We start from the raw sequence: 19333 nt of genomic DNA on the forward strand, positions 1-19333 counted from the left end.
CACGTTCTTCGGTCATAGTCTTTCTCCAGTAGACGTTCGTACATACCGATCGAATGCACATTGTCGTCCATTCAGGCAACAAGGTGAATTATTCGGAATGCGACATTAATGTCACGGAAAGAGCAGATTGTTGAACGCGCGTGTTTGTTTGTTCGGTTCTGTGTTAGAAGAAAGTAAACAGACACGGGGGCTACGTCGGTCTGCGAAATTCAATAGATGCGTTCGGCACGCGCGGCCGCCAATTAAATTCCAGCGCAATTTATCTTTGCCAATTCTGTCGGCATTCCGTATTACTCTCGCCGGCTTTTCGATTTTGCGTTACCATCGCCACCCTGCACGACGTTCTTTTATCTCGTTCCGTATCATGCCCACAGAAGAAATCCTTCCAATGCAACGCTAACGATAAGGAACGCTCGCTCTAGAGATGAACGCGTCGCGGTTCTTTACTTTATATCGGTCGAATATATGGCCGGTGTCGCGATCTCTTTAAAAATGAAAACAAAGTGAGAAACACCGCGCAACCCGTTCAGCGAAACACGTTGCCTGACAGGACATTTTGTTTGCCAGTCATCGAGTCGAGTTTATCCTAGACGCTTCCGGTCGATCCTGGTAATTTGCGCGTCTTCCTTTTCTGCTCCTTTGACTGGCAACCTCAATTATTCCCCGGCCAATGACCGGTTGTCATTGACAACCGCAGTGACGGGCAAGAATGGACCACCCCGAAGCTTTAACCACACATCTCCAAAGATACACCTATCCAGTTATATTTCCTCGTTCTGTTTCAACGTCGAGAGGACGACTTTCTCGACGAAGATTCTCGAGAAAACTACAGCGAGTTTTGCACCGATCTCCTACCGGATTAGCTAAATGGCTAAATAAGATGTGTCGATAAGCCGATCTTTCTGTTGGCGATAAATCACCGCGATCGCTGTAGGTTTCGCGTGGCAATCGACACGTCGATGACATTTTTGCCGATGACGTGGATACTTTGGGGTTACAGTTGACCCGTACACTGGACGACTACCATTTACACATAATACGATAATTACAATAATTCGAACGAAACGTTTCAATTTCGTACGAATGGAGTCCATTTGCGGTAAGATTTAAAATTCTGACGTTGAAGAGTAAGAGAATTTTTCGATAATAATTGGATTCGATGATGAACGATTATGAAGAAAAACAATTACAGCTGCACGCGATATAATGGAATCGCGACGACCAAAAGCAGAGGAAAGAACGGGTGGGGGGCTGATCTCGGTTGGGCCAACACGACCAAAAAGTCAACTAAAATTGACCTACCTATCAGGTTCGATCCGAAGGTTGATTGAATCCATATTTGGATCGATTCGAGTATAACCATTGGAAGAACCGCGCGCGTAGCCAATATACCGGGTGACTCTGCCCTAAGCTCAAATTCGTTTATCGAGTTTGTTCATCAAATTCTTTGGAACGTCGGATACGTTCATATCGCTGTACAAGCGAGTCATCTTTAATTCCCTTTATCGAATCGTAATCGAATTATTCGCCTGTAGCGACCAAAATCGCGATCAAATGTTCGCGAATCTTCGTGTTTGCGAACATCGAGCATTTCTTGTAATATCGGCAAAAGGATCAGAATATATTGGCGTATTTTTTAAAACGACAAGCGACAAGCGATATTTGCAGCAGAAATTACAAGTTTCTGTTCCACTGGAGAAGAAACTTGTAATTTCTGCTGCAAATACTTGTCGTTTTAAGGCGGCAGTTTTTTAAACGTATCGTACGTTGCTTCGTAATATCGATGTAATGTTCGTTCCAACGATCGTCTTGAATTGCTACGATTAACGACCTAATAGCTATGGTCAACCACACTTAATTAAGATCGTACCAAAAAACCAAATTCTGTACGTAGAATCGGTTTAACCTTCGACGAGCAAGTATATAGCTGTATTCTATTTTTACACGATGAATAAATACATATATGAGAACGGCGCAAAGATTAGTTTTTAGCTTAGCGTATGGAATAAAGAGTGGAAATTTTTCACCGGCGATATATAGAAAAAGGATCTGTATACAGAATTTATCCATGGAAGGAAAACAGTTGCGCAAAGTTTTCGTTGTTCCGCAGCTTCACGGCAGTGTTCACGAGATCCACAGAAAAAAGTAGCCTGTCATGAACGGATTCCAAGCACTTCTGACGTTCTTCGGCATCATCGCGATCGTAGACACCGATCTATCGAAGAGACACGGCAACGGACGTGGAAACGTATACCATGGTAGGTAAGTGCACTCGCAGCTTGCCACGGTTACCACGTTTCGGCTAGGAAATCCTCAGTTCGATGCACTCTACCACGCGAACCGTTTGTCCAGTCGACCATTTCGTCCGACCTGATCCGATCGGATTGTTCTCGCTCTTTGTCTTTCGCCTGTCTCGCTTGACTGTCCGAGTTTCGCATCTCGCTAACAAATGTCCCATAACTTTCCCGGCACGTTCTTTCGTTCTTCCGCTCTCTCGACCGTGTCATCGAGGATTTTCCTTTGCCGAACGGAACAACCAGGGACGATCGTATTACGTCGTTCGTTTCGAAAACTTGCGCCTTTTTGCCCGTCGCAATAAGTTTGCCCTTGTTTCGATCGATGATTAAAGTTTGGGGACACGAGAACCGAAATACTAGGCCTTGAAGTTGTCGGGGTTGGATTGATACAGGGTTGGGGATGAAATAGGAGCGTCACGCTGGAAGCGAGGCAAGTTAAGGTGACAAAGTTTTCGTTTAGTTTTTTGTGCACCTACGAGTGCCAAAGAAACGAAAGATTCTGATCGATCGTGCTTTACGAATTCAATAACGAAGTTTAATAACCGTGTTTCTCAAATTCAACACGCAACCGAATTTCATCTAGCGCCTCTAGTTCGAGTTGATTCGAACAAGTACATTTAACGCTTTTTCTACGATACCGTTACAAATTTTTCGACGCGGCTCGCAAAGGTATTCGTGGAAAATATTTCGGAAAATATACAGGCGCGGGTAAGAAAGAAATATATGCGAAATTGTTGCGGGAACGAGGATTCGTCGTTCGTACGTTCTTTAACGAAAGCTCTTCTCTTCCCGGTGGTCGATGTTCAGGTACACGAGAGACGTCCACGAGCCGGAATTTTTGATCCCGAGAAGAGTGTTCGAGGATGGCAGCTTCGACACATACTCGTTGCCGTATTTCTATGATCGGCAAGAGATCAACGAACGTAAGAAAAGGTCGACCGAGACGGGCGAGCAGGAGCTTGAGGTCGATAAAGTGCACCTGGTGCTGCCTTTCAACGGGATCGAACACCATGTGGAGCTCGACCCGTATCACGAATTCATCTCGCCTGACATGGTGATCGAGACGCGGGGCACCGGCCTGAGAACTAACTTGAACGAAGCGTTACGATTCAAGAGAGCCTCCGATCGACAATGCCATTATCGGGGCTTTGTTAGAGGCCATCGCGCATCCAAGGCAGCTCTTTCTCTCTGCGATGGTGTGGTTCGTAAATTATCCTTATCCTTTTTATCTACGTTTATTTTTAATTAAATCATCTTGAAAAACTCAAAGGCATAAAATCGTATTATCAAAGTTTGCATTGCCGTGAAATTTTCCCATCCCCCACCCCCGCCCCCTCGCGAAGCACGCTTCTTGGTTCTTGTATATTTGTAGCCATACGTATCGAAGATACGTATCAATACGACCGAGGCCAACAACGTATCGAACCTAGGCTTCGTGGTTAATTCTTGCCGATGATCTAGCAACTCCGGAAAGATTTCATACAATTGAATTTACTAGACTAGACGCTCCGTAACGACATAATCCACGATGAGAACACGGTGGCGTGTGTCTCTTCGTGGCTAATCAAGCTTCTTATTATGCACTTAAGCGGATGCAAATTAATATGAGGTATTTGCATTTAGATGGACGCGTACCGGGACCGTGTTGCCGATTCCACGCGACGATCGATTGTTTTGGGATCAAAGCTGGCATGTACGACCGTTCGGTCGCGTTTAATGGTTCGGGGTCTCGGTCGAATTCTCCCAGGAGAATTTCGAGAATTCAACTGCGAAACATGCAGACAGAGTGGCTCATGCTTTCAACTTGATGCAATTGCCGCGCTGCGTTGCATAGCGAGACGCGATCTGCATAATCTCCTCCTCTCAGTGACAATGATCCGATTCTGCTTGCACGCCGGAAGGGCGATCACAGCCTGATACGAACTAAGATAGCGACGATAATTCAGAAATCGGAAGTAGATGATGATTCGCAGAAACGAATTTCGAATTATCTGCACATAATGGCTTTTTTAAGCAAATTATTCGAGCAAAATCGGGCTTCCGAAAGGGCCGAGTATTTAGAAACGGAATAACAGCGTGAGATATCGTAAGCTTGGCCGTCAAGTCGTTCTTAAAGAGAAAATAAGTTGAATAACTGATATAACAAATCAAACGAATAAAAAAGTTGAGCAAATTGTTGAAATATGGTTGCAGCAACGTGGGTAATCGAATACCTATTGTATATCGGGAAGTAGCTACTCTTGGACCACGCTTATACAATTCGTCGAGTATAATGTAGCCATCGTGTTTCTTTCCGTTCAATTTGACGTGTTCGATCATTACTCTGGAGGAAAAGAAACCGTATCTATCTCGTTGGCGTTTGGAGCGCGTATTTCGGAGGGTGAAACTCGGAAGATAGGGATGTGGAAAGGCGAGGAGGCGGCCGTAATTTAAAAGACACCTTCTGGTTAGCGTTCCCAGGCGCGTCGTTACTCGTTCGAGGCGGTGAAGTTACTGGAGCCAGGTATTGTAACTACCGGTGAATCGAATCGACCACATACAGCGTTATTGAATCTGTAAATTTTCGCAAATATCATGGCGCACGGTACGCGGTCTTCTCTGTCCTGTAGACCACAGTTTCCCGTGAATTACCGAGGGCCTGTTTGTTTGCGCTATTGGGAGACGCGAAGCCCGAATTTTGAATTATACCGTTAGTTCTAGCTACGATAAATGTTGCGCATAACAACCGATCCCCCTAATTAGGATCGTTGGATTGTAATTTCCAAAGCGTGGCCGCGTAATTTCGTGATCCGCGAATGGAAATTCGGTAGGGATTCGGTGGGTTTAAACGGGCAAGAAACGCGGTCACGTAGCCACGCCACACCGGCACGACACGGCACGGCACGGCACGCGTGCACACACGTATCATTCGCGAGAGAGAAACTGCAATTACAAGTTAGTTCGGTATCGAAGTCGTTCTCGGTGTTAACCCGATCGGGAGGTTCGCGTAATTGCATCTCTTTGCAGGCGTCTTCTGCCGATGGAACCCAGTCCCATATCTTATTTACAATAACGTTGATTAACGAAAAATCGATAAGTGGCTGTGGATCTCGTGCAGGTTGGTTACGTGCAAACTAATCATGGCCGGTACTTCATCGAGCCGGTGAACGAAGCAGAACCGCAGCAGGATGGACAGCACGTTCACATAGCTTACAAGAGGGATGACTCGCACGAAAAGAAGGAGAGTCGGGACGGTTCTTCCAAGAATTACTGCGGAACTTCCGGTTAGTAGTCGTCGATTTATACGAGACTACGCTTCGCCGCGACATCTCTCGAAAAATTGTTTGTCCGTGAATTTTACAAGATCTCTTTTACGAAATGTACATTTTAAATAAACCATCTGCATCGAGGATAGAAGATAAAGGCCGATCTTCGAAACGGATAAAGCGATACGAGTCGTTGTTTTTCCGTTTGCAGATGACTGGGAGGCGGCGTGGGCGGAACAGTTAGCCAAACGACAGAAGCGACTAATGGAAGAGAATCCCGAAGTTGGTAAGAGCACTTCCTTGACCCACAGTATTCATCGTTACGTAGAGATTGGATTGGTCGCGGACAGAAGGTTTCTCGACTTTTACAACAACAGCAACTACGAACAGTACCTGTTGACTATCATGAACATGGTGTCGGACTTCTATCACGACAGATCTGTCGGCAATCAGATAGACATGGTCGTCGTCCGCATTATATATTTGGAGAAGGAAAAGGAAGAGGTAACGCGTAACTAGTTAGAGGACTAAAAATACGAGAATTCATTTTAGCAATTAATCCGCACGGGATGAAGAATATTGTAAATGTCGAAAGTGAGATATTTGAGATATTTTATCAAGACGGTTTTCCCGTAGATAGATCTGCTTATTAGTCCCGCAGCCGAGGCAACGTTAGCGAGCTTTGCCAAATGGGCCCAAAAGATGAACCCCACGGATCACACTCATCCCAACCATTACGACATAGCGGTACTTGTAACTAGGTAAAATTTTAATTCATCGAGAGTAGAGAACGATCGTAACGAAACATCGTAACGCGTGTTTCAGGTACGATATTTGCGCGGAAGGCGTACCACATTGCAATCTGATGGGCCTGGCGTATGTCGGAACTGCCTGCGATCCCGAAAAAGCAGCTTGCATCACCGAAGATAGTGGCCTATTGCTTGGAATCGTAATTAGCCACGAAGTTGGTCACGTGTACTGTCCATGCACGTTTCTTTACCAACCTTAATCCCTTCGCGTCTAACGATATTTCAAAATCCATAAGAAACTCGAATTCGTTTCTCCTACACGCTTTAACGAAAACTCGCTTCGGAACGTGAAATGATTATTTTTGCCTGATTTTTTAGCTGCGAAGGGATTAAGAGATAGGAGTCGAGTGGAACGGAGGACTTTCTTTTCGAAAATATTCCATTCGGAATTTTTCGCGACAATAGGTGGTTACAAAAGGGAAGTAATTTTTCAAGATGTGATTTTCCAGGATGGGCTGTTCGCACGACGATGTCGCTATCAGTGGCTGTCCACCCAAAGATAACGATAACAGTTATTTCCTCATGTCACCCATTGTCAACATCTATTCGTTGAGATGGTCGACTTGCAGCAGGAAATACATCACTACCTTGCTCGAGTAAATCTTTCGATATATATATATATGCTTTGTTTTGCTTTGTTCTATCGCGAGTCGAAAGCCTCGTGTCGATCGATTAGGAGCGGCTTGGGCGAGTGCCTGATCAACGATCCAAGAAATCCGCCGGAGAAATTCAAGTATCCGGACATGTTACCCGGTGCGATGTACGACGGCAATTTTCAATGCGACATGAACTATCCCGGGTCGAAGATTTGCCCTGGCGATACCGGGGTATATTTCCGCATTTTCTCTTGCTATTTGTAGAACATCGTTTATTTATAGGACACAGGATGAATCGAAAATTAGTATTTCTAGTAAACGCACAGTGTAGAAGGTCAGTTTTATCGAAACTTTATCGCGCTTACCTAACAGATACTACCTATGCGTTTAAAAGATTGCTTCGCAAATCTTCGAAACAGGTTTATCAGTTTTTGTAGAATTGCAAATAATTGGAGAATAATTTTAACAGAACGCCGCTTGCTTCTATGTACGAATTTATTTAAAAGTTGAGATCGAACCGTTGCTCGGCAATCGTATCGTATCGCATAAGGTCGGTCTAGAAACGACTCGATTATTCTCACGGGGACCGGGTCAATGAATGGGATTTAACTTGTTCATAGAGAAAGTTACTACTTCGCGCTTTATATATTTCGTTAAACCCCGAAGAATAATTTGATTATGGCGAACGAACCTTCCGTACGTTTCAGCGAGATGCAATGTGCGAGCTGCTATGGTGCGAAGGGAAGAATGGAAGCTGTTTCTCCCGGGGATCACCCATGGCCGAAGGATCAAAATGCGGCGAGAATTTGGTTCGTTGAATTGGATTTACCGAGAACAAAAGCGCACTCTTTAATAGTATCAATTTATGCATTTCTCCATGGAAATTATCGCGCCTTAAACGTCTCTCCAGTTGTGCCTTTGATCGCGTTACCATTTCAGTCGTTCCTTTAATTTTTCGTCCTTTTTCTTTTAAGATAAAATTACTCGCGCACTTTTCATGTAGCTATTTTGCGATCGTTGCTCCTAGTTGTCCCGTTGACAAAGGATTATACCGTAAAATACGAGAGCAGAGAGCGCAGTCGAAAGAGAATAATTTAAAATTTCTGTGACGCGTCGTAACTCACGTGAAAAACGCACAAAGCTCGCTGTAACAATGCGAGCGGCGAGTCTAAGCAGAAATGTTCGTACGAATAACAGCCTTTGGAAAGTCTCGATCTGTCGTAAAAAATGTAAGACGCGGAATCTCTGTTACGTTTGCCTTTTAGGAGGATGTAGCGAAAGTATATAGCCTTTATTTATCCGTTGCAAAATTTACTTCTACCAAAGTCTTTAATTACACAGGACGTGGAACGTGTTAATATCAGTATGTTTCATTTGGCAAAATTTTTCGTAAAATTTTTCGCAAAATTTCCGTAAAATTTTCCGTAAAATTTCCTGCCAAAAACGATACAAAGCAAAGCATTTCGCGACGAAACGAGCGAAGAATAAAGAACTAGCCTGTATTCAGTGGTGCATTCGCAAGAAATGCGTGGCTATGGGCACCCGACCGACGGCGGTGCACGGTGGCTGGGGCAAATGGGGTCCCATGAGCGGTTGCAGCAGAAGCTGCGGCGGTGGCTTGAAATTCGCCGAGAGAGAATGTGACAATCCGCCGCCCGCCAACAAAGGCAGATACTGCATCGGAGAGAGAAAGAAGTTGGCCATTTGCAACACCATGGTAAATTCCACTGTCTTTCTATGCGAATCGACCGTGTGTGGTGCCGTTTCGACTTCATTTCTTCCTTACCCTTCTCCTTCCCCTTCCCCTTTCTACTCGATCCTTCTCTTTCTTCTACTCTTCTTTGCTCTCTTCTATTTCCAATTGTGTACGGGATATTGTTTCTCACCTCGTCGATTCGTTTCTTTTTATATATTTTTCCCTGTCTCGGGCGAGAAAAGATATTTGATTAAAGCGTAAAAGAAAATTTTCATTGAAAAGTAGCTGCAAAATGTTAATCCTCGTTTTTCTTTTTTTCTTTTTTTTGCCTGAATACTATATTTGCGAGCCCACGTGTAGCTTCGTTGTTCTTTCAATCTTATTTTTTTCCAACGTTTGATTTTAGGTTAAAGATTGTAAACTATTGGTGTTTTAGCTAACTTTCGTATACTTAAGTCACTGCCGATTTGGGCTTAGTTAAGAAAGGAGTACTTTAATTGCGTTATCTATAGGAGAAATTTTAATTTAAAGTTTCGTTCAGCCCTAAACTCTGCAGCCTAGTTTCACGGAGATCTAGTTAGATGTAGAAGATCGCGTGCGCTCGCGTGTACATGTGCGCGCACTCGATGCAAACCACGATAGCATCCTTATTTTCTTCGCATAACGGCCTATTTTTAGAAATCTGGTATATAATATTTATTTTGTATCTTGTACGATAATCTTCGTCTAACGTTACGATAGTCGATTAATTTTATCGTTAGCCAGTTCAGTGAAAAGAAAGAACGAACGAAATGTTAGGAAAGATCGTTTTCGTACCTGCGGAAAGGCAACCGGCGACCCGCTACGGATTAAACGATCGTCAACGAATTACTCTACTACGGTGCTATTTCTGTCTCACGCCATTAATCATTTTCGGCTGCACACCCAGCTCTTAACGCTTTTTGCTAATATATCACCCTTTTTGCCGCGTGATCGCTAACCTCTGCGGCAGCGATATATCCCTTTTGTGAAAAACGACGACCTTGCATTGTGCAGCCCTGCGACCATAGGAAACCATCGTATCGCCAGTTGCAGTGCAGTTGGTACAACGAGCGAAAAATCTTGACCGACGGCAAGCATAACTGGACCGCGTACACTATCCACGATCCAACGTTCGATCCGTGCAACTTGTACTGCATCAATGAAAAGAACGTATTCACCAAGTTCCAAGTGGCAAACGATTCTACTCCCTGCAAGGGTGGTACTAACAACATGTGCGTCGGTGGTACATGCAGGGTAAGCAAATATCACGATTACCTCTTGTATTTTTCTTCGTTCATTGCGATTGCTGTTTTGCGATTTAATTTCCTTGCAAGGAATTACCTGGAAAATTCAACGTATTGCGTAAGAACGACGAATGACGTTAATTTAATTCAAAAGACAAGTATACTATCCTGACTATTAATTTTTTGTACGATTTGCTTCGTTATTTCTTTGCGATTTCTTTCTCAAAATTAAGCAATACACGTATACTTCGAGATTCTTAGGTCGCATTTCAGTAATATTTTAAGACCTGATATTTTTTCTCCGATAGTTTTCTATTACGTGTTTATTGAAAATTCAGAGCTGATCGATCATCGTATCTTGCGTTGCATCGGTAGCGATTATAAGAAATGAAAGAACAGAGACGCAAAAAGTTATTTACACGGATAAAGGATATTTACCGTTGCGAATTTTTCTCACAGATGTGCAATTCCAATATCGTAGATGTATCATATCGTATGTAGATTAAAACAGAGGAAATTTGCCGAGTAAAATGCCGGAAGCTCGGAAGTACTTTAACAATGTAAATTTAATCAGGAAACAGGAAGACGTATTCGCGTGATCTGCAACGAAAGAGCGTAGCGTTCTAGTTCTATGATGCTTTCGTTATAGAAACGAAAGAGATGCCTTGGCTTCGAAATTATTCCCTTCGTACGTTTCGTGCGATAAGTTTCGTGACTAATCTCTCGCACACCTTTCGTTACCTTTCTACTAACTACGTTTTATGGCTTGAAAGCATCCTAAAGCTCGTAGGACAAAAATTTAGTTACCTGTCTAATCGAGATTGTCAAGTTAGTTAGAAACTAATTTCTGATTTATTTTTTGCCATCATACCTTGATATTTTTCCGTTCGCTATAACGCGTGCCGTTAAACGCAGCATCATAACCGATCGAGCTTGATTACTAGCAATTACAAGTTGCAGGTACATACATATAGTACGGTAAGTACCATACCTTTTTCGTTCTAGAAATAAGAGAATCTATTTCTTGCTCAGTAAGTTGCAATTAAAAAGAAACAGAACCTTTAGAAACGAGAAGGTATGATATTTTCTAGAAAGTCGGTTGCGATTGGGTGTTGGATTCGAATGCCATCGACGACAGGTGTGGAACGTGCAAAGGTGACGGTACGAAGTGCAAGGCGATAGAAGGTTTCTTCAATGAAACGGGAATTCGCAACAGTAAATTATATTCTTTTCTATCATCAAAATTTTCGATTAAAAATTTTCCTATGTCCGTTTCTTCCATTATTTCCAAGTATTTGCAAGTTAAAGCTTTAACGATACAGGTAAGTGTGGAAATAAGGACGATGGAAACGCTTTTATAATCATTGTTTTTACGAATGTATACGTACGTGCGTTGAAGTACAGCGAAATGTACAAACGTTCGACGACTGTCGAGTGTAAATGGTTGAGAAATTGCGTTTAGTCCATTTGAAATACTTACGACAACAACGAAAAGTAATTTGTTGATAATTGGAAAATTTTCGAATTCCTAGTGCACGTGAAGATAGTTACTATCCCTCAGGGTGCTCGAAGCATATACGTAGCGGAAATGCAGCCGAATAAAAACTTTCTATCGGTGAGACTCGAGAATAGCGAAACATACTGTTTGAACGAAGACAAGTAATTGCTTATATCGTTATTAGAAAATAAACGATGGCGTCTTAAAAATATAATATTATACGTACTATGTACAGAGTGAAAATAATACGTTCGAAGCTGAATGTTTAACTCTAAGAAGTTAAAGATTCTCCCTCGTGTTAACGAACAAACCAAGTTCATCGTATACCGAACGATTTTCTAACGATCGTAGGGTGATATATAGAAGCGGTGATTACGATTGTGCAGGCTCCATTATCGTATACCTGCATCCTGAGCCAAACAGAGAGGAGATTGAAATAAAGGGACCCATAATGACACCTATTCGAATAGAAGTACGTATTAATTCCGTGCGTGAAATAGTCGAGATCGTAAATACGAATTTTGATAAACGCTGACTACATCGTTTTAACGTATTTCCCTCGTGAGTAAGGAAAGTAAAGAAATCGAAGGAAAGTAGTTTCGTGCGTCGCGTAGCTTCGTCGTCGAACGTAAGAGATTCACGTAAACGAACGTAAGGTATCGGCACGGAGTTGGCGATTGCGCGGAATATTTTTCTGTCGATGATCGACCGTCGTTCCTAAATACCCACATTAATAATTCATTCCACGATGATGATTCTAGTACGTATTCTTGCACCCGAGACAGAATCCTGGGATTCATTATGTATATTACGTGATGTCAACTGACCCGTCATACAAACCGAAATACCTGTGGGATTTCATGGAATGGAGCGACTGCAGCGTTAAATGCGGAGGCGGTACGATGGTAATTTGAATATTGAAGTCGACTTAATGATAATTTGGAGAAGCATTATAGCGAATCCGGCACTCGATTCACGCAGCGAAAATAACTTCAACGTTACTATATTATTCTTTTGCTCGATGTAGATATCGGAGGCAGCGTGTATCGAAGAAAGAGGTGGAAAAGTGAGTCTTGAATTTTGCGATGGCATGTCACGACCAGATCCAAAAATTAGGGTTTGCAACTCGGAAGCCTGTCCTGCAAAGTACATGCAACCACACAACCATCGAGTCATTTCGTGCTATTTACAATTTTACGTTTCTCTACCTGCTTACATTTTCCTCTCGAAACTGCGAACAGCATACGTTTAGTACTATCGCACTATCTTTTCTTTGACGCAATTCGATTTTAATGGCCGAATAAGCGACGATCCTTTCTAATTTCCATTACTCGTTTATCGGCGAATATTTACGATCGCTGTATGACGATTGGAATTGCCTAAGGTGGCGTGTGAGCCAATGGAGCAAGTGTAACGCCTGCGACGGAAAGAAAGGAACGAGGCATCGTAAAGTGCAATGCGTGCGACCCGCTGCTCGTGCCGGTGAGGATGACGTTCAGGCAAATCTGGACGCGTGCAAAGGTCGCGTGCCGAAACAAGAGGAAGAATGTGTAGGTAAGGATGTCGGTGTCGTGCGTGCTCGTTGCCGATTTCTATCCAACGAATAACTTTTTCGCAACCTTATGATATTTTAACGGCACCTCGACATTCTTAAGCCGAACGATCAATCTTTCGCTAAATACTTTCTTCGTTCATCGATCACTGGCAATTTAATTGACGTGTCATTCGAATCCATGTAGTTATTCGTACACGTGGAAACCGTTTCGTTCGCTGGTTATTTATTATTTCGCTCCACCGATTACCGAAAACCACGTTCTCGATATATATCGTTTTCATTCTGGACAATACCATTTTTGCAGTATGTTACAATCGTTTAAATTTTTATAAAAATGGCATATCGCAATATGTATCGTGTTTACAATTGTTTCGTCGACGTTGATCGTGTCCTTTCAAAGCGTATAAACATTTCGATGTAATTCTCCTTCGGTATTCCGTAGAGACTCACAGTGTACATATTATGTTTCTATATATGTGGTGAACGGTGTTTTCGTATGTTGGTAAACGTACGTAGGTGCATAGCACGGATGTCACAGTAAAAGATTTACGATATAATGGAAATAAAATATTGACGCGGTGGCACGAGAAGGGAAGGAGCGTGTACATGGGGAGTCGAACGAAAAAACATTTACCGTTATAATATTAGAATTGTATTTTCCCTTTGTCGTTCTTCTTAGGACGTGACTTTTATTTCGACAACCGTGCATATTTAGCGTTGAAGCCGTAAATCGGAGTCTGGAGCAGATGCTGACTCGCGTATCGATCGATCGAACCGTCGAACTTTCGGCTTTCCCTTACAGGCGAAAGACCGTGCAAGAAGACCTGCCCCAAAAAGGTCCGAAACGCAAACAGGCAACTCGTTGCTTGGAAAGAGAAGAAGAAGCAGCAGCTACCTCACGAGAAACGGGCTAAAATGGTCGACAAGTTGGTGGACTTGAGTTTGGCCGGATATCTGGAGAAAGCGTACGGTATCTCTCGTGAAGCCGATGATATGGGAATGACGGTCGACACGGCGGACTTCCGGCAGCTTCTTCGCGAATGGTCCCTCGCCGACGAGGAAAAGAGGAAACGCGGCGCCTGCGATCGAAACGCGTCTACTCCAAAGCCCGGATCGATCATCAAAGACTCGGTGCCGGTCGAGAACGTGGTACTGTTGGAGGCGCCTTTGCTAGAGGAAGGCCTCCTATCGAATTTGTCGGATAGAGCGTATCAGGAAGTTGGCGATCTCGTCGGCGGTAGTATCGATACTTCCAGAGTGAAGATTTATAACGGTACGAAGGCTGTCGAGAAGATCGAGAAGCTGGAGGGTCGTAATATTAGCGCGGTGCCTAACAAGAAAGAAAATTATAGTTACGATGCGTTGTCAAGAATCGTAGATTTGGCGGAACAGCGAAAATGAGAAGCGTAACCAATCCTCCATTTGCGTACGAGACAAACCACTCGAAACTGGTATCGTCGATATTTATAATCGATAATTGCAATTATTTGACACTATTTACTAATCGATATTTCTTTGATATAACGTTGAAAAGTGTTAATATATCGTCTGATAAGAGTATGTATTAAGAAGCATTGATAAATATAGCTAAACTCTTAGGTTACGAACTTTCGTTAAATAAGAGTCAAATATTTAATTTAATTGGCGCTGTTGATGGTTATGGAAAAATCGACTCACGTCGACGGTAATTCGATTTCCTTAACATCGTACAATCTCGGGAAATTGAACGGTGAGAATCGAAACGAAAACTCGATTGAAACGACAACCGTTTCTATCCTTCTGCGCGTATGCACAAAATTTGTCGATTTTGATTATCGTACTCTTAATCGACGCAATTATTATTTTAATATCATGACGTTCTATTTTACAACAAAGTTCCTTTACACCGCTTTGATCGGCGTTACAGATTTAAAAATACGATCCGTGATTCCGTGAATGATACCGACCCAATCGTTATATTCTAAAAAGATTGGATTTTCATATCGCTACACTCTTATCGAGTGCGAAATAAATTTTCTTATTTATTTATTGGTGGATGTCGTTTCGAAGCAGCTTCGGCGTCCTCTTGAATTTTCTGTATATATCTGACCGCATCCATACCAACTAAAGTAAATTCCGTGCCATTGCCTGGCGGTTGGGGCTCGAAATTCTTAGGAAAGTTGAGGGCGTCGCTTTCTTCGTCGCGTTCCAAGACGATGGTGAGCGTTAAATTTGTAATATTTTCCGTGTCGATCACGACCTCGCCTTTCTTTACGTTGTCATGTTTCTTTACTGCCATATCTTGCTTCGTCCGAGTTCCCAATTTCCGTTCAGAGAAACGTTCGTCATCTAAATTATACGACAGATAATTGCTTTCACTTTCCTGTTCTATTTTCATGCATAACGTTACGCATCGATAAATAAATAAAACTGCCGTAGAAATAACTACATATTAAGGAACGAAATTGGACGAAAGATGTTAATGGTAGAATTTCCAAGGAAATATAGAAACACAGAAAAAACTAGTCGAGCGAGGTCGATTGAATCATTTTAGCGGGCTCGAGCGCTTGGTAGTCGTGTTCACCTTCGATGATTGATTTAACGACGCGATTGATCGTTAGATTACTCGACAGAGGAAAAGCGAGGCTGAGAGCCGGTACTTTTGTCCTTTTGCTCGTGTTTCGCGAGAACGTTGTCTCGTTTCTCTCGGCTAGTGCACAACTCTCGTTCTTTCGGCTTCGGTCCTTGACAGTAGCTGTCAGCGATAATATCTACATCCAGCTCGGAGTGGCCGACAGGACGTACACATTTGACAGCTCGTCTCTTCTCGCAACCAACGACGCAGGATGCGCAACCTTGCCAGTCACCGATCATCCATCTGCGATAAACATCGTTACGAGTAGCAACGTAAGTTAGTTCAACGAATTAGAATAATTAGATGGATCGTGTTCTCCTTGGACGAAATCTCTCGTCGTCGCGCGAAGGATCTTTCGATTCTTTTCTCGACATTCGGCGATCACACGGACAAACATTGCTCGCTTTCTGTCTTAGGTTTCTCGGCTTTGAAATTCGAAACTTACAACGTTATATATTAACGAGGACATCGTGATTGAAATTTTAAGCAATTCGGACTTTTGGAATTTTTTAATTAAAAGTATCCAACGAACGTGTCGCTCTAACCTCGGCAGGCAGGGTGCTCGATAACAGGGTCTCACTTTTTCCTCCGGTCTCGGGATGCTCTTACAGAACGTCTCATCCACGATGCCAGCGAGTTTCTCCAAGCAACGAGGCTTGGAAATCTGTTCACCGGGTCCGCAATTCGCGCTGCACTTCTCCCAGTCGACGAAATCCCATGAAAACTCCGGCTTACGAGGGCTCTTTTCTTTCACACCGAACGAATACCTCACCGTCACGTTTTCTTTCGGCAGAATCTATTCGATGAAACAACTTACTCGGGCAACGAAATTATGCCGAGTACGTAGCAACGAAACCACTTTTCCATAGTTCAAGGGAAATATTCCAGGCGAGCAGTTGTTCGTTGGTAAACACGCTTGCGTGCGTAAAAAATATTATAACGATGAGCACGTTGCGATAATCAGAATTATTATAATTTTCCGAGAATCTTTGTTGAAAGGGACATGAACGCCAGTGCCAAATACGAATTTACTATTCGGGTAAATAAATTGACTTTTAGTTTTTGAAACTTGGTTCGAAAGTCCCGTGATATCTAAGAATAAAAGAATTGCGTTTCGTACTCGAAGGATTTAAGCAACCTCCTCGTTTATCGTTGGTAGTAGCAACAGCTATAAAGATACCGGGTCGGAATGTAACGTTCCTTCTAACGACCGTTTGGAAAATTTTACGAATAATGTCGCGTAGGTGCGAGTGGTAGTGATAGAAGCTGGCGCGTAATAGAAATTAGGAATTAGTTAGGTGGCGTTGAACGGAACTTTCTTCGTTTCGCTACTCAAGATATCAACGCGTAGCACGACTCGATAAGAAGCGTCCAAATTTGGACACCGTGTTCGAGATACCTTATCAATCTGTCAGGCTGGCTAATTAGAGGACCGCGTTCGTTATGTTTACCAATATAAGCAAATCCTTCGTGACTGGTCCCGGTATGCTGAGAATCTCCTGGCTCGCTCTTATCGTTCCTAGCCACGCCCTCGTGCCCGCCGCATCGAACATTCCTAAACGATCCCTGAAACGATCGCACATAATGAAAGAAACAACGATTAAATGCGCTTAAATGAAACGTACGCCGAATATACAAAGTATATATCGCACGAGTAGGAGCAAGAAGTACGTTTGGAGAGACTCGTGTTCTTTAATCGGACGTTTTAACGATTAATCCTCCGCGTTTCTCTAAACGACGCCATTCTTAATGAACCGATCGACGTAAAGTGTGAAAAACAAAAAATAAAACAACGTTCTATCGGTTTTTACGCTACGGCGATATAAAATCTGCGATTCCTTTAAAAAGAATACGACGAAGAGAGGAAATATTTCACTCTTTCGAGAGTCAAGGTGTTCAAGTTCTTTAGCGGAAGTCAATTTACCCATCAATTAACGGTTTTCCGTCTCTGGTCCTCACCACTATCCTGGATTTAGAGGGCTCGATCTCCTCTAGCCGGACGTTGGTCGCGCCGACCGGGACGTCCACTACCTTCCTCGGCTCTGCCATTGAAAGTTTTTCCCCCTCGATTATTAGAAGTTTTATACCGAGTGGGACGTGCAGTATCGATTCGAGGGATCGCGAATACGAGATTTATTCGCTGATAGGTTATATCGGACTGGTTCGAAAGCCGAGGGAACGGATGAGATTCTTTGGGAAATACCTTGGAAAGTTCTCGCACTTTTCACGGATCTAGTGCCTTTATCCGTGAGGAATTTCAACTTCCCTAGCCGGCGTTTTATTTATCGCGATTAGAGATTCTTCCGTGTCTAAAAACTTTCGCCGGCTTTTATATTAAATCAAACTCTCGGCATTTTTTGATCGGGGCATAAACTATTCTTCTCATACCACGTTCCTCTCTTTGCCTTTACGATTGAAACCGACGAGTTTCTACAAATTTAAATTAATTTTCCACGAAAAGTGCCTAGTCGTACGACGTAGAAAACTTTTCGATCGATAAAGTTGTATGTTAACGACAGAGTGAAGCGATCGAACCTAAAATAAAAACGTACGATATTTTTTAAGCGGCCAGTTCGACGCTTACTCGTAGCTCTTGACTTTCGGTGATTCTTAACAATCTTGAAAAGGAAAACAATTTTAACGATATTGGTATATCGTTATCGAAATATCTACAAAACGAAATAAAAGCAGACGTAATTAAAATAACGCGTAGGTACGTTTGAAAAATGTGCAAGTTCTTGGAGGATAGTGAGCTGCCCGAAAGAATGCCGAACGACCCACCTCGGTTGGTAATAAAACGTCGGAATAACTGTAAAACAAGTTATAAAGACTAAAGGCCGGCTAATACGATAAAACGCGCGACGATATTTCGAAAAGGGAAGAAATCATCTAGAGGAAGAATCGGGTAATTACACTCACGAGACGCCGGACCGATCGTTATCACGGCCTCCTTCAGGCTACACGAGGTGCCATTACCCCTACACACGCCACACGCATCTTCCACAGCGTTCGACTCCATATTCAGGTCGCAGGGAATCTCTCGACAGACACCTCCGATGCAGATGTCCCGAATACTCCTGTAGCAGGTGGTCCCGTCGATGACTCTCGGCCGAAGCGAGGCCACCACGTTCGTTTCGCTTAAACAGTAAAGGCCGCACGGATTTTCCGAAGCTTGTAGATCTGCCGATCGACTCGTGTAAGTAACTTATATAGCCGGAGACGACGTATCGACGAAGAATTCGATATATCGACGAGCTAGTTACCCTCGGGTAGCTTGTAAGCGATCCATCGGTGAAGTTTCCCGTCTTCTGGAAAGATCCAGTTATCGAACTCGCTGCACTGGACGTCGCGGAAGGACGGCGCGTCAACGTCGCACGGCTGGAATTCAGTAAAAGTTTTAACGACGAACGCGGTGGTTGTGCATGGTGATCCAACTTGAGATTTGCTTGGAATAACATAGGAAAATGGTTACGTGTATATCGGCTGAAAATTCTACGTCGACAGCGAATAAATCTGTAGATCGTAACGTCGTGTCGAAACCAAATTAAACAAAAGATCTCCGTGTCTTCGTTGATAAACGTACAATTTAGTAACTTCTCTTGTTAACCGTGCACGCATTTTTCCGGCTGTTTTCTTATCCGTATCGAAACGCATTTTCAGCGAATGTTTTTGGAGTGAAGCGTTTTTTTCCAGAGACGCGGTTTTTTCTCGAGAGTCATGGAAACGATAGCGATTTAGATCTCGTAAGCTTAGTGAAA

The 19333-nt window shown here is 43.1% G+C and overlaps 2 protein-coding genes across 2 annotated transcripts in view; one reads left to right on the plus strand and one right to left on the minus strand.

The window, feature by feature from the left end:
• The window catches only part of LOC126915060 (A disintegrin and metalloproteinase with thrombospondin motifs 10-like), a 91424-nt gene that overhangs the window by 63604 nt on the left and 8487 nt on the right, over positions 1–19333 (minus strand). The gene's annotated exons all lie outside the window — the stretch shown is intronic.
• LOC126915372 (A disintegrin and metalloproteinase with thrombospondin motifs 12-like) lies at positions 30–14548 on the plus strand. Its single transcript, XM_050719975.1, has 18 exons — positions 30–2262; positions 3105–3498; positions 5395–5560; positions 5754–6046; positions 6179–6303; positions 6368–6517; positions 6801–6947; positions 7028–7178; positions 7655–7756; positions 8455–8664; positions 9679–9918; positions 11000–11123; positions 11441–11567; positions 11692–11878; positions 12168–12311; positions 12434–12657; positions 12731–12960; positions 13764–14548. Exons 1-18 carry the CDS (start codon positions 2156–2158, stop codon positions 14360–14362), a joined length of 3720 nt encoding a protein of 1239 aa, XP_050575932.1. The 5' UTR covers positions 30–2155; the 3' UTR covers positions 14363–14548.

The sequence above is a fragment of the Bombus affinis genome, chromosome 4 (assembly GCF_024516045.1).
Source record: "Bombus affinis isolate iyBomAffi1 chromosome 4, iyBomAffi1.2, whole genome shotgun sequence".
NCBI lineage: Eukaryota > Metazoa > Arthropoda > Insecta > Hymenoptera > Apidae > Bombus > Bombus affinis.

What these genes read in the sequence shown, in the direction of transcription:
- LOC126915372 (XM_050719975.1), top strand. Translation starts at nt 2,156, where the DNA reads ATGAACGGATTCCAAGCACTTCTGACGTTCTTCGGCATCATCGCGATC. An exon ending in AATGCGGAGGCGGTACGATG is followed by an intron (nt 12,312 to 12,433) that starts GTAATTTGAATA and finishes TGCTCGATGTAG; the next exon opens with ATATCGGAGGCAGCGTGTAT. An exon ending in CTGCGAACAGCATACGTTTA is followed by an intron (nt 12,658 to 12,730) that starts GTACTATCGCAC and finishes CCTTTCTAATTT; the next exon opens with CCATTACTCGTTTATCGGCG.